The sequence below is a fragment of the Macaca mulatta genome, chromosome 16 (assembly GCF_049350105.2).
Source record: "Macaca mulatta isolate MMU2019108-1 chromosome 16, T2T-MMU8v2.0, whole genome shotgun sequence".
NCBI classification, from domain to species: domain Eukaryota; kingdom Metazoa; phylum Chordata; class Mammalia; order Primates; family Cercopithecidae; genus Macaca; species Macaca mulatta.
The window spans coordinates 48,594,563-48,607,823 of record NC_133421.1 but is presented as its reverse complement, the minus strand read 5'-3'; the positions used below and the strand labels follow the sequence as shown (position 1 = coordinate 48,607,823).

Genomic DNA, 13,261 nt, shown 5'->3' with positions numbered 1-13,261 from the left:
TTCTCCATGCCCAGGAGAGCATGTTTCTTATTTTACACAAGAAATATATGAAAATATCCTTACCGTTTATTGCAATGGAGATCATAAATAGGGGTCTTAAATTGAATGGACTTGACCATCTCCCCAGTACGAAGTGAATACAGATCCACACAACAGTACGGTGGGCTTGTGCTAAAAAAGAAAAAAGAAAGAAAAATGTCATTTTTTTTAAAAGAAGAAACACCAATAATCTCTATAGTTTCTCATTAACATAATATTCAAATCTCTGATTAACAAGATATTAGTAAATTGATTCAAAACTTATCCCAAAAATGATCATAATACATCCCTTATTCTATGTCAACTTAGGAATGCAAAATTTGGTGAAGAAAAAAGTATCACTCACCAAATTAGTACTACACAGAAGAAAAGTGATATTGTTTAGGCCAGCACAGTTGCTCACGCCTGTAATCCCAGCACTTTGGGAGGCCGAGGCGGGTGGATCACGAGGTCAGGAGTTTGAGACCAGCCTGACCAATATGGTGAAACCCTGTTCCCACTAAAAAAACACAAAAATTAGGCAGGCATGGTGGCATGTGCCTGTAGTCCCAGCTACTCGGGAGGCTGAGGCAGGAGAATCACTTGAACCTAGGAGGCGGAGGTTGCAGTGAGCCAAGATTGCACCACTACACTCCAGCCTGGGCAACAGACCAAGAATCCATCTCAAAAAAAAAAAAAAAAAAAAAAAGAAAGAAAGAAAGAAAAATGACATGATTACACCAACAGATACAGAAAATAATCTAATAAACTTCAAAGCCTATTCATGATAAGAAACATTTCCTTAATATGATAAAGGGTACCAACCTTAAAACTAATGAACAACAACTAGCAAACACCCATAAAATATGAAAAGGTTTGACCCTAAAATCAGGATGTAGGAAAAAAATGCTCATTATCATAACTTCTATTCAACACAGTATAGAAGGTCTTATGTATAAGCCAAGAAAAGTAATTATTACAAGGAAGAAATAAAGCTGTCATTGTTTGCTAAAAACTTGATTGTATAAAAGCAAAAAATACCAATCTGTACATAGAAATATAATCATCTGTGCACACACACACAGAGGCAAATTCACAATAAAGTCCAACTGTTAGAATATATGGATTTACCAAGGTCACTAGATAAAAGTATAATATACAAACATCAGGTATATTTTCATAAATTGAGAACAATTAGTAAAAATTTTTTTAAAATCATATAAAATGACATTAAATATCAAAACCATTGACTATCTTGGAACAAATCTAAGGAAAGATTCATAATATCTTTACACAAGAAAGAATAAAATGGTTTTTAAAAAACCTATGTAGGCCGGGCATGATGGCTCACGCCTGTAACCCCAGCACTTTAGGAGGCCAAGGCGGGTAGATCACTTGAGGTCAGGAGTTTCAGACCAGCCTGGCCAACACAGTGACATCCCATCTCTACTAGAAATACAAAAATTATCCGGGCATGGTGGCAAGCACCTGTAATCCCAGCTACTTGGGAGGCTGAAGCAGGAGAATTGCTTGAACCTGGGAGGCGGAGTTGCAGTGAGCCAAGAATGTGCCACTGCACTCCAGCCTCGGCGACAGAGTGAAATAGTCTCAAAAACAAAAACAAAAACAAAAATACCTATGTAAAAGAAAATAACATGGCCTAAAAGCCTCTCTAAATTGATAGTTTAAAACCTCATCAAAAATATACCAGAAATTAGATCTCATTCTAGAATGTATATGGAAATGCATTCCACATAATAAGACTTATTGTAAAGGTACAATAAAGAAAAAACTGTGTTTTAGACAGAGGGACAGATAAAGAAATCAATGTTTCAACTAAAGAAAGTTTTTAAAAAGGAGCTAAATTCAATAAAAGGAAATAAAGGAATAAGGAAAAAGGAAATAAAAATGCAACAAGAATTCGATAAAATAAGATGAGTAAGCAGGTGGGGAATCAATAAAACAAAAACTTTGTTATTTTTAAAGATAATAGAATCAATAACTCTAGTCAAAGTGTTCAAAAAAGTAACAAGGAACAAACAAATAATATAATGAAGGAAATAGGAAATATTCTGATGACACAGACAAATGCCTTAAAATGTAGAGTGCCAAAACCAATCTACACATAAAGATAATTTGAATAGCCCACGATCTAAAAAGAAATTGAATTTGTAACTTCTTGCAAAGAAAATCCTTAAAAATGCCTTCATCTGTAATCTCTATCAATTATTCAAACAAAAAATTATACCTATCATACACAAACTCTTTCATAAGGTAGAAGAGTCATTTTCCAACCTATTTTACAATGTCAGTAGCACATATCCAAAAACTAAATAAATATATTGCAAGAAAATAAAACATATGCTTGTATATCTATATGTCTCATAAATATATGCCCAAAACTCATTAAGAAAATATTAGCAAATAGCTGGGCACAGTGGCTCACGCCTGTAATCTCAGCACTTTGGAAGGCCAAGGTGGGTGGATCACCTGAGGTCAGGAGTTCAAGACCAGCCTGACCAACATGGAAAAACCCTGTTTCTACTAAAAATACAAAAATTAGCCAGGGGTGGTGGTGCGTGCCTGTAATCCCAGCCACTCGGGAGGCTGAGACAGGAGAATCACTTGAAACTGGGAGGCAGAGGTTGTGGTGAGCCAAGATTGCATCATTGCACTCTAGCCTGGGTAACAAGAGCGAAACCCCGTCTCAAAAAAATAAATAAATAAATAAATAATTACCAAATAAAATGCAGCAATACAATACCAGTTGCACTTTATTGCAGGAATGAAAGGCTGGTGTACTACAGAATATCTATTAATGTAATTCACCATATTCATAGAAAAAAGGGGGGAACCACTATGATTATTACATTAGAAAGATGCAGTATGGCATTTTTAGGAATAAAAATGCAACACCCTTTTCTTTTTTTTTTTTTTTTTTTTTTTTTTTTTTTTTTTTTTTTTGAGACGGAGTCTCACGCTGTTGCCCAGGCTGGAGTGCAGTGGCGCGATCTCGGCTCACTGCAAGCTCCGCCTCCCGGGTTCCCGCCATTCTCCTGCCTCAGCCTCCTGAGTAGCTGGGACTACAGGCGCCCGCCACCGCGCCCGGCTAATTTTTTGTATTTTTAGTAGAGACGGGGTTTCACTGTGGTATCGATCTCCTGACCTTGTGATCCGCCCGCCTCGGCCTCCCAAAGTGCTGGGATTACAGGCTTGAGCCACCGCGCCCGGCCAACACCCTTTTCAAGATAAAAACACTCAACAAACCATAATTAGAATTTCTTCTACCTTATAAAGTGCATCTATAAAAAAATCTACAGATATAAGAATAAACACCTTCCCCATAAGGTCAAGAATGAGGCAAAATTGTCTGCTTTTATCACTCCTACTCAACATTGTATAAGAAATCTTACCCAGTGCAGTAAGTACAGAAAAATAAATCTAAAGCATCCAGATTGTCAAGGTAGAAATAAAACCATCACAGATAACATAATCTATTTACAGATAACATTATCTACATAAAAAATCCCAAAGAATCTCTTTAAAAAGCTACTAGAACTTTACCAAGGTTGCAGAATTCAAGGTCTACATATACAATCATGTTTCTATAGAAATGAACAATTTGAAACTGAAAGTATTTGCAATCACATGAAAATATGAAATAATTCTATGTAAGTCTAACAAAATACATGCAAGATTTGTATACTAAGAACTATAGCATGCAGATAAAATAAATCAAAGACCTAAATAAATAATAGTAAATACCATGTTCTTGGATTGGGAGTTATAATATTCTTAAGAATGGCAAGTCTCCCCAAACTGATCTATATATTTAATAATCACAATCAAAATCCTACCAGGCCTTTTTAAAGACAATGACAAGCTAACTTTAAAATCTTTATGTAAATTAACATGATTCTTACATACGAGCATACCTAATTTACTGCACTTTACTGTCCTTTACAGATGTTGCATTTTTTTTTTTTTTTTTTTTTTTTTTTTTTTTTTTTTAACAAATTGAAGGTTTGCGGGAACCCTGTGTCAAGCAAGTCTACTGAAGCTGTTTTTACAATACCACGTGCTCAACTGGTATCTCTCCACCACATTTTGGTAATTCTCATAGTACTCCAAACTCTTTCATTTATTACTGTATCTGTTAGAATGATCTGTGATCAGTGATCTTTGATGTTACTATTGTAATTGTTTTGGGGCACCACAAACTGGACCCATAGAAGATGGTAAATTTAATCAATAAATGAGTGTGTTCTGAAGGCTCCACCTACCAGCTGTTCTCCTGTACTCTCTCCCTCTCCTCAGGCCTCCTTCATCACTGAGACACAGCAATATTGAAAGTAGATCAATTAATAATCCTACAATAGCCTCTAAGTGTTCATTTGAAATAAAGAGTTGCACATCTCTCATTTCAAATCAAAGGCTACAAATGATTAAGCTTAGCAAGGAAGACGTACTGAAAGCTGATACAGGCAGAAAACCAGACCTCTTACACCACATAACCAAGTCATGAACACAAAGAAAAAGTTCTTGAAAAAATTTAAAGTGCTACTCCAGTGAACACATGAATGAGAAGAAAGTGAAAGGCTTATTGCCGATATGGAGAAAATTTTAGTGGTTTAGACAGAAGATTAAACACAACATTCCCTTAAGCCAAAGCCTAATCCAGAGCAAGGCCCTAATAATACCCATTGCAGTGCTTAAATGACTTAGCTGGATCCCTACCCCATTTTTGTTGGCCAATGCAATGCCTATGTGATATGGGTAAATTCCTAGTCAGCTTTAACTCCATTTATTTTTAGGAAACAGGATGTCAGTGGTCAGAAGTTTCTTCTTAGGTCTAAACCAGCTAAAGCTGATGAAAATCCACAATGGCAGCTTACTCGACCTCTGAAGAACCTCTAGCTTCATTATAATCCAATTTCCATGCTAAGTGACACTCCCATCAGCACCATGACAGTTGACAATCACCGTGACAATGACCAGAAGAGACCAGAAAAGCATAGGAAATAGGTGGCTCCTTGATTCCAGGAAAATCTCCATCCCTTTCCAAGAAAAACATATTCCTCTCCTGGCTCTTAATGCCCAAACCCTTCATTAAAGATGCCCTATATCTGTAACTTTCAGGTTTCTCAGGAGCTGAGAAGTTAAGCTAAGTTCCCACTTCTCCAATTCCAAGACCACTGAATAAAGCCTGCACTGCCTGACACTCAGTTTCAGTTTGGTGTGTTGGTTTCATGACACTGAACAGGAAAGAGCCCCGTATGGGGTAACCAGGACTCTCCATCAGCAAAAAGATTATGATTCACTGAAGTGTCAGATCATCAGCATTTTTTAGCAATGAAGTATTTTTTAATTAAGGTATGTACTTTTTTTTTTTTTTTTTTAGACATAACGTCATTACACACTTAAGAGACTACAGTATAGTATAAACATATCTTTTTTGGTTTCCTTTTTGTTTCAGATACAGGGCCTCACTCAGTCACCTGAAATGGAATTCACTGTAGCCTCTGATTCCTGATCTCAAGCAATCCTCTAGTCTCTGCATCCTGAGGAGCTGGGACTACAGGCACGCACCACCACATTCAGCTAATTTTTTTTATTTTGTTTTATTTTTTTAGACAGTGTCTTGCTTTGTTGCCCAGGCTGGTCTTAAACTCCTGGCTTCAAGCAAGCCTCCCACCTTACCTCCCCAAAGTGCTGGGATTACAGGAATGTGCCACTGAGCCTAACCAAACATAACTTTTATATGCACTAGGAAACCAAAAAATTCACGTGACTTGCTTTATTATGGAATCTGCTTTATCGCAGTCATCTTGAACTGAACCTACATTATATAATATCTCTGAGGTATGGATGTATACAAATGATATACATGTATAAGACGTATAAAGCTACAATAATCAGGATAGTATGGTACTGGTATAGGCGTACACAAATATTTCAAGGAAACAGAATAGTGAGTCGAGAAATAAACTCACATTTGTATGGCCAACTGATTTTCATCAAAGGTACAATATAACTAAATGATAAAAAGATCGTTTTTGGAACAAATGGTGTCAAAAGAACCAGATTTCTATATTAAAAAAATCAAACTGCTCCAAAAACAAACTCAAAACGGATCGTAAGTCTAAAAATATAATAGCAAAAAGTATGCGTCAAGGACAAACTACAGGAGAAAAATCTTTGTAACCCATTTCTTAAACAGAAAAAAGAATGCATGAAAATAGATATAATTGACAAAACACAATTTATCAAAATGTGAAACTTTTACTCTGACAGAAATTAAAAAGGAAAAAGCAAGTGCCATATTATGAGAAAATATATGCAAAACATATATCTGAGAAAGGTTTTGTATCCAAAATATTTTTTAAATTCTGCATGCACCTGTAGTCTCAGCTACTAGGAAGGCTGAGGCAGGAGCAATCTGAGGATGCAGTGAGCTCTGATCATACCGCTACACTCCAGCGTGGGCAACAGAGTAAGACCCTGTCTCAAAAAAAAAAAAAAAAGAAAAGAAAATCTTATGATTCAACAGTGATGATGCATGCAACACATTTTTTTTTACCACCTCTATGCACAGAAACTAGAAAACATAGGAAAAATGGATAAATTTCTAGAAACATAACAACCTCCCAAAATTGAATCAGGAAAAAATTAAAACCCTGAACGCACCAATAATGAATTCCGAAATTTAATCGGTAATTTTTTAAAACCTACTAATGAGAAAAAGCCCTGGATCAAATGAATTCACAGTCAAGTTTTACCAGATGTATAAAGAAAAGTTGGTACCAATCCTACTGAAATTATTATAAAAAGTCAAGCATGAGGGACTCCCCCTAACTCATTCTATGAAGCCAGTCTCATTCTGCTTTTTTGTTTGTTTGTTTGTTTGTTTTTTGAGACAGAGTCTCGCTGTCTCCCAGGCTGGAGTGCGGTGGCACAATCTTGGCTCACTGCAAGCTCCGCCTCCCGGGTTCACACCACTCTCCTGCCTCAGCCTCCCGAGTAGCTGGGACTACAGGCGCTCGCCACCACACCCAGCTAATTTTTTGTATTTTTAGTAGAGACGGGGTTTCACCATGTTAGCCAGGATGGTCTCAATCTCCTGACCTCGTGATCTGCCTGCCTTGGCCTCCCAAAGTGCTGGGATTACAGGCGTGAGCCACCATGCCCGGCCGAAGCCAGCCTCATTCTGATACCAAAACCTGGCAGAGACATTAACAAATAAAGAAAACTTCAGGCAAATATCCCTAATGAACACAGATGCAAGCTCCTCAACAAAATACTAGCAAACAGCAGCACATAGAAAAGCTAATCCACCATGATCAAGTAAGCTTTATTCCTAGGATGCAAGTTTGATTCAACATATGCAAAACAATAAATGTGATTCATCACATAAGCAGAACTAAAAACACACAAAAAAATGATCATCTCAATGGATGCAGAAAATACTTTCAATAAAATTCAATATTCCTTCATGTTAAAAACCTTCAGCAAACTAGATATTGAAGGAACATACCTCAAAATAATAAGAGCCATCTATGACAAACCCACAGCCAACATGATACCGAACAGGCAAAAACTGGAAACATTCCCCTTGAGAACCGAAACAAGACAAAGACGCCTACTTTCACCAATCCTATTCAACACAGTTCTGGAAGTCCCAGCCAGAGCAATCAGGCAAGAGAAAGAAATAAAAGGCATCCAAATAGTAAGACAGGAAGTTAAACTATCTCTAGTCGCAGATGATATGATTCAATACCTAGAAAACTCTTGGTCTCTGTCCAAAGGCTCTTAGATTTGTTAAACAACTCCAGCAAGGTTTCAGGATATAAAATCAATGTATAAAAATCAATAGCATGTCTATACACCGATAATATCCCAGTTGAGAGCCAAATCAAGAAAGTAATCTCATTCACAATAGCCATAAATACAATACCTAGGAATACTGCTAACCAGAAAGGTAAAAGACCTCTAAAATGAGAATTATAAAATGCTGCTGAAAAAAGTCAGAGATGACACAAGCAAATAGAAAAACATTCCATGCTCATGGATAGGAAGACTCAATATCATTAAAATGTCCATACTACCCAAAGCAACTTACAGTTTCAATGCTATTCCTATCAAACTACCAATGGCATTTTTCACAGAATTAGAAAAAAAAAAAGTATTCTAAAATTCATATGAGACCAAAAAAGAGCCTGAATAGTAAAAGCAATCCTAGGCAAAAAGAACAAAGCTAGAGGCATTACACTACTTGACTTCAACTATACTACAAGACTACAGTAACCAAAATAGCATGGTACTGATACAAAAACAGACACATAGACGAATGGAATAGGTTGGAGAACCTAGAAATAAAGCCACACACCTACAACCATCTAATATTTGACAAAGTTGACGATAACAAGCAATAGGGAAAAAACTCCCTATTCAATAAATGGTGGTGGGATTACTGGCAAACCATATGCAGAAGATTGAAACTGGGCTCTGTATACGAAAATCTTTCCACCATATACAAAAATCAACTCAAGGTGGATTAAAGACTGAAATGTAAAACATAATGCTATAAAAACTCTAGGGAAAAAAAAAAAACCTAGGAAATACTATTCTGGACACATGCCCTGGCAAAGATTTTATGAGGAAGACTCCAAAAGCAATCCCAACAATTGCAACTAAAACTGACAAGTGGTACTTAATTAAAGAGCTTTGGCACAGCACAAGAAACTATCAACAGCAAATAGACAACCTACAGAAGGACAGAAAAATATCTGTGAACTATGCATCTGACAAAGGTCTAATATACAGAATGTATAAGTCAACAAGCAAGAAACAACCCAATTTAAAAAATGGGCAAAGGACATGAACAGATACTTCACAATAGAAGACATACACATGGCCAACAAGCATATGAAAAATATGCTCAACATCACTAATCATTAGAGAGGTGCAAATCAAAACCACAATCAGATGCCTTCTCACACCAGTCAGAATGGCTATTAAAAAGCCAAAAAATAATAGATGCTGGCGAGGTTGTGGAGAAACGGGAATGCTTATACACCGCCGGTGGGAATGTAAATTAGTTCAGCCACTGTGGAAAGCAGTTTGGAGGTTTCTTAAGAACTTAGAATTACCATTTGACACAGGACAATCCCATTATTGGATATATATCCAAAAGAATATCAATCATTCTACCATAAAGACACATGCATTCATATGTTCTTCGCAGCACTAGTCACAGTATCAAATTCATGGAATCAACCTATATGCCCATCAACAGAGGATTGAATTTTTAAAATGTGGTACATAGGCCGGACATGGTGGCTCATGCTTGCAATCCCAGCACTTCGGGAGGCCAAGGCAGGTGGATCACCTGAGGTCAGGAGTTTGAGACCAGCCTGGCCAACATGGTGAAATCCCGTCTCTACTAAAAATACAAAAATTAGCTGGGTGTGGTCGTGCACACCTGTAATCCCAGCTACTCAGGAGGCTGAGGAAGGAGAATTGCTTGAACCTGGGAGGTGGAGGGTGCAGTGAGCTGAGATCGCACCACTGCATTCCAGTCTGTGTGATGGGAGCAAGACTCTATCTCAAAAAAAAAAAAAAAAAAAAAATGTTGTACATATACACCACAGAATACTCTGCAGCATAAAAAAAGAACAAAATCATGTTCTTTGCAGCAACATGAATGCAACTGGAGGCCATTATCCTAAGTGAATTAATGCAGGAACAGAAAACCAAACAGAATGTTCTCACTTATAAGTGGGAGCTAAACAATGAATACACATGGACACAAGGAAGGGGACAACAGACACGGGGGCCTACTTGAGGGAGGAGGGTGGAAGTAGGGTGAGGATCAAAAAACTACCCATTGGGTACTATGCTCAGTACCTGGGTGACAAAATAATCTGTACACCGAACTCCAGTGACACGCAATTTACTCATGTAACAAACCTGAACACGTACCCCCAGAACCTAAAAGCTGGAAAAAAATTCTTTATCAAGTTTTTCCTAACTCTTTTGTACATATTAAGTCATATTTTCATTTCCTGTATCAATGCTGTTTTAATGTTTAATTTCAATGTTAGCATTAAAATTAATGTTATAACATTATAATGTGGGCTAAGCTTACATTAGTTCTAAAATAAATTTCATGCATGAAAAACAAAAAATAAAGGTGTTCATAATAAATAAAATGGCCATAATTCTATAACTGTTGTAGAAGCAAAAAGCATACAATTTTTAATGGCCATAATATGTTGAAAGATACGTGATTAAAGAAGATATGCAGATAGCAAGTAAGCACATGAAAAGATGTTCAACATATTTAATTATCAGGGAAATGCAAGTTGAAACCACTAACAGATACCACTACACCCATAGAATAACTAAAATTTTTAAAACTAGTAGTACGAAGTTATGGCAAGAATGCAAACTTAATGAAGCCCTCACACATTACTGCTGGAGATGCAAAATGGTACAGTCACTCTGAAAAATAGTTCACCAGTTTGTAAAAAAAATTAAACATACATTTTCCATATGTCACAACTAGGTTTATTTTATTATCTATAATAAAAAGCCTAGAAACAATTAAATGTCCATCAATAGGTGAATGGACAGTTATATATTAATGCAATGAAAAGTATTCAGCATTTAAAAAGAACAAATTATCTATAAAACAACAAAAATGAATCTCAATACCATGATTGTGGGGGTAGGGAGGCTAGATATAAAAGTCTACATGCTATATGAGTCCCTTCTATGAAAAGTTAAAAAAAAAAAAAAAAACCAACCACAACTATAATAATAGGAAGCAAATCAGTGTTGCGAGAGAGAGGGAAAGAAGGAAGGTATAGAGCACGAAGGGGCATGAGAAAGTTTTGGGGTGACAGAAATGTTAGTGTATCATTATTATGATGGTAGTTACACAAATGCATACAATTGGAACAGCTGCAGGTGGGAGAGAATCTTGTATAAGCCTGAACTTCAATCTCTAAAATTGACACAAAGCAAAAATTATTTACGTTCCCTACAAATTAATCCAGTTCTCTGCTGATAAGGAATGAGTTAATAATGAATGTAATCTAACATTTTGCCTGACCAACTAGGAGGGGGGAAAAAAGCAGCCTGTCGCCTTCAATTAGAAGCTCATTATGGCTACAACACACTAGATACTGGAATTCTGATCACTTCACTGGCATCATCCAATGTCACAACTGAGATTCTTCCTGCAACAAGTCTTCATTAGAAACAGACAAAACAAATGTTATGAAAGCTCACTTTATAGATAACTGAACAAAATTTGTCAGAACTAGAAACTATTTATATATGAGAAAAACCTTTCATTCAACAACTAATAGGAAAAGATAATTCTTTGAAATAAGGGTCTTCACGAATTCACACATTCACAAAGGAGTCAGCACGTTTCCTGCCAATAACACAGTTGTGTGCACGCCCGACATATTCTTTTGTTCTCTGTTTTCTCTTTTGAAAAGCCTTGGCCATTTCCATGGAACACAGCAAGACAATCCTAATTTTCCTCATGGGCAGGCTGATGAGAGTGCTTTCCATAAAATAATCAGTATGCATGCCCCATAAGGTGTTATACTAAAATAGACAGACATGAAACAAGCTTTTATTTTCTATCGTACAAGCCAAAAATGGTGTAGAAAACAGTGCCACAAGAAAGTTTTGCACAGAATACAGTCTTCATGTGACTTCTACAGAGCTCTAATGGATTATTTTCAAAGGTTTGTGTTTGACATTTAAACATGGAGCTATGACTTTAAAGATAAACCTAATAGCATAAAGGGGGGGAAATTCCTAGAAGAAATTTTTAGAGCCAAGTTTAGAATGTAACTGAATCTACTGTAAGCAAATATCAGAGGCTGTAGGAAAGGCAGGAAGGATGCAATTTTTATTACTAAATGTTTCTTTAAAAATCTGTAATTTGTGCCCAGGATCCCATATATACATATAAAAATGAATAGTAAAGGCATTTTACACTATTCATGATAAATGTAAAATAGAAATGAGTGCAAATTCTCTTTAACTGATCTTTTCTTTATCTAAGTAACTTGTTTTATAGTGAGTTACTAAGCATGTGTATTGAAATTTTTTATCAGAACAATCTGTTACATTTGACCCATACCCATAAAGGAAGTTATTAAGATTTTATTAGGGAGGAAAAAGTCCCCATTTTTATATATTACAACAGCCAAACATATGGAATTTACACAGTGAATTCATTGCAGTGAAGAGGGTTAATTAAAACTTTTTAAAGAACAAATTTCAAAAAATGCTTGTTTTATTGAAAATTAAAAGGTTAATTAAGTAATTACAAACTATAAAACAAAATATTTAAACTAGATTTCTTAAAAGGAAAAATATTATAAACATGGAAGACAAAAATCAACAAGAAATCACTAAATATTTTCTCTAAATGAATCTATAATTTTTCTAAAATTTTTTTGGAGACAGTCTCGCTCTATCGCCCAGGCTGGATGCAGTGGCTCGATCTTGGCTCACTGCTACCTCTGCCTCCCAGGTTCAAGTGATTCTTATGCCTCAGCCTCCCATGTAGCTGGAACCACAGATGCATGCCACCACACCTGAAAATAATTTTTTCTATTTTCAGTAGAGACAAGGTTTCACAATGTTGGCCAGGCTAGTCTCGAACTACTGGCCTCACGTAATCCACCTGCCTAGGTCCCCAAAAGTGCTGGGAATACAGGTATGAGCCACTGCACCCAGCCTCTATCTATAATTTTGGAATGCACAGGACAAACCAAAATAATTATACTTAGCTACAACTTTTTTGGATTTTCACATCATGTCTTAAATTCAGGCCCTAATTCTGAAAACCTATAAACCTATTCTACACACAATTTCTTACTCCTTCTCCCATTAATAAAAAACCAGGAGGTGAGTCTTCATTATAATTTATATAATCAAATACTGAGTCATAGGCATTTGCTTTAAAAGGCAATGGAAAAGATGGTAGTTGTTGCAAACAGCATCATTAAGTAATTATCCCAGGAGAACCAGAAGTATTTTCAGCTGACCTCGGGCATGGCCTTCTTGATGGCCTTCTTTTAACAAAGTAAATAAGCAGAAATACTTCATGAAAGAGATTCTATAAATGCATGATTAGCCACAAAGAAAATACAAAACAGCCCAGGCCACGGAGGCTCACACCTGTAATCCCAGCGCTGTAGGAGGCCAAGGC

At 36.3% G+C, this 13,261-nt stretch overlaps 1 protein-coding gene across 24 annotated transcripts in view; it reads right to left on the bottom strand.

Annotated features, from left to right (window-relative positions):
* BCAS3 (BCAS3 microtubule associated cell migration factor) overlaps positions 1 to 13,261 on the bottom strand; it is a 712,862-nt gene that overhangs the window by 526,029 nt on the left and 173,572 nt on the right. For all 24 annotated transcript variants that reach the window (XR_013406305.1, XR_013406308.1, XR_013406307.1 and 21 more), the window contains exon 8: positions 64 to 171. Coding sequence is in view for 19 of the 24 variants with exons in the window: in XM_077970813.1 (XP_077826939.1) it covers positions 64 to 171 (108 nt within the window). In the remaining 5 variants the exon portion in view is untranslated. The remainder of the gene's footprint in view (positions 1 to 63; positions 172 to 13,261) is intronic.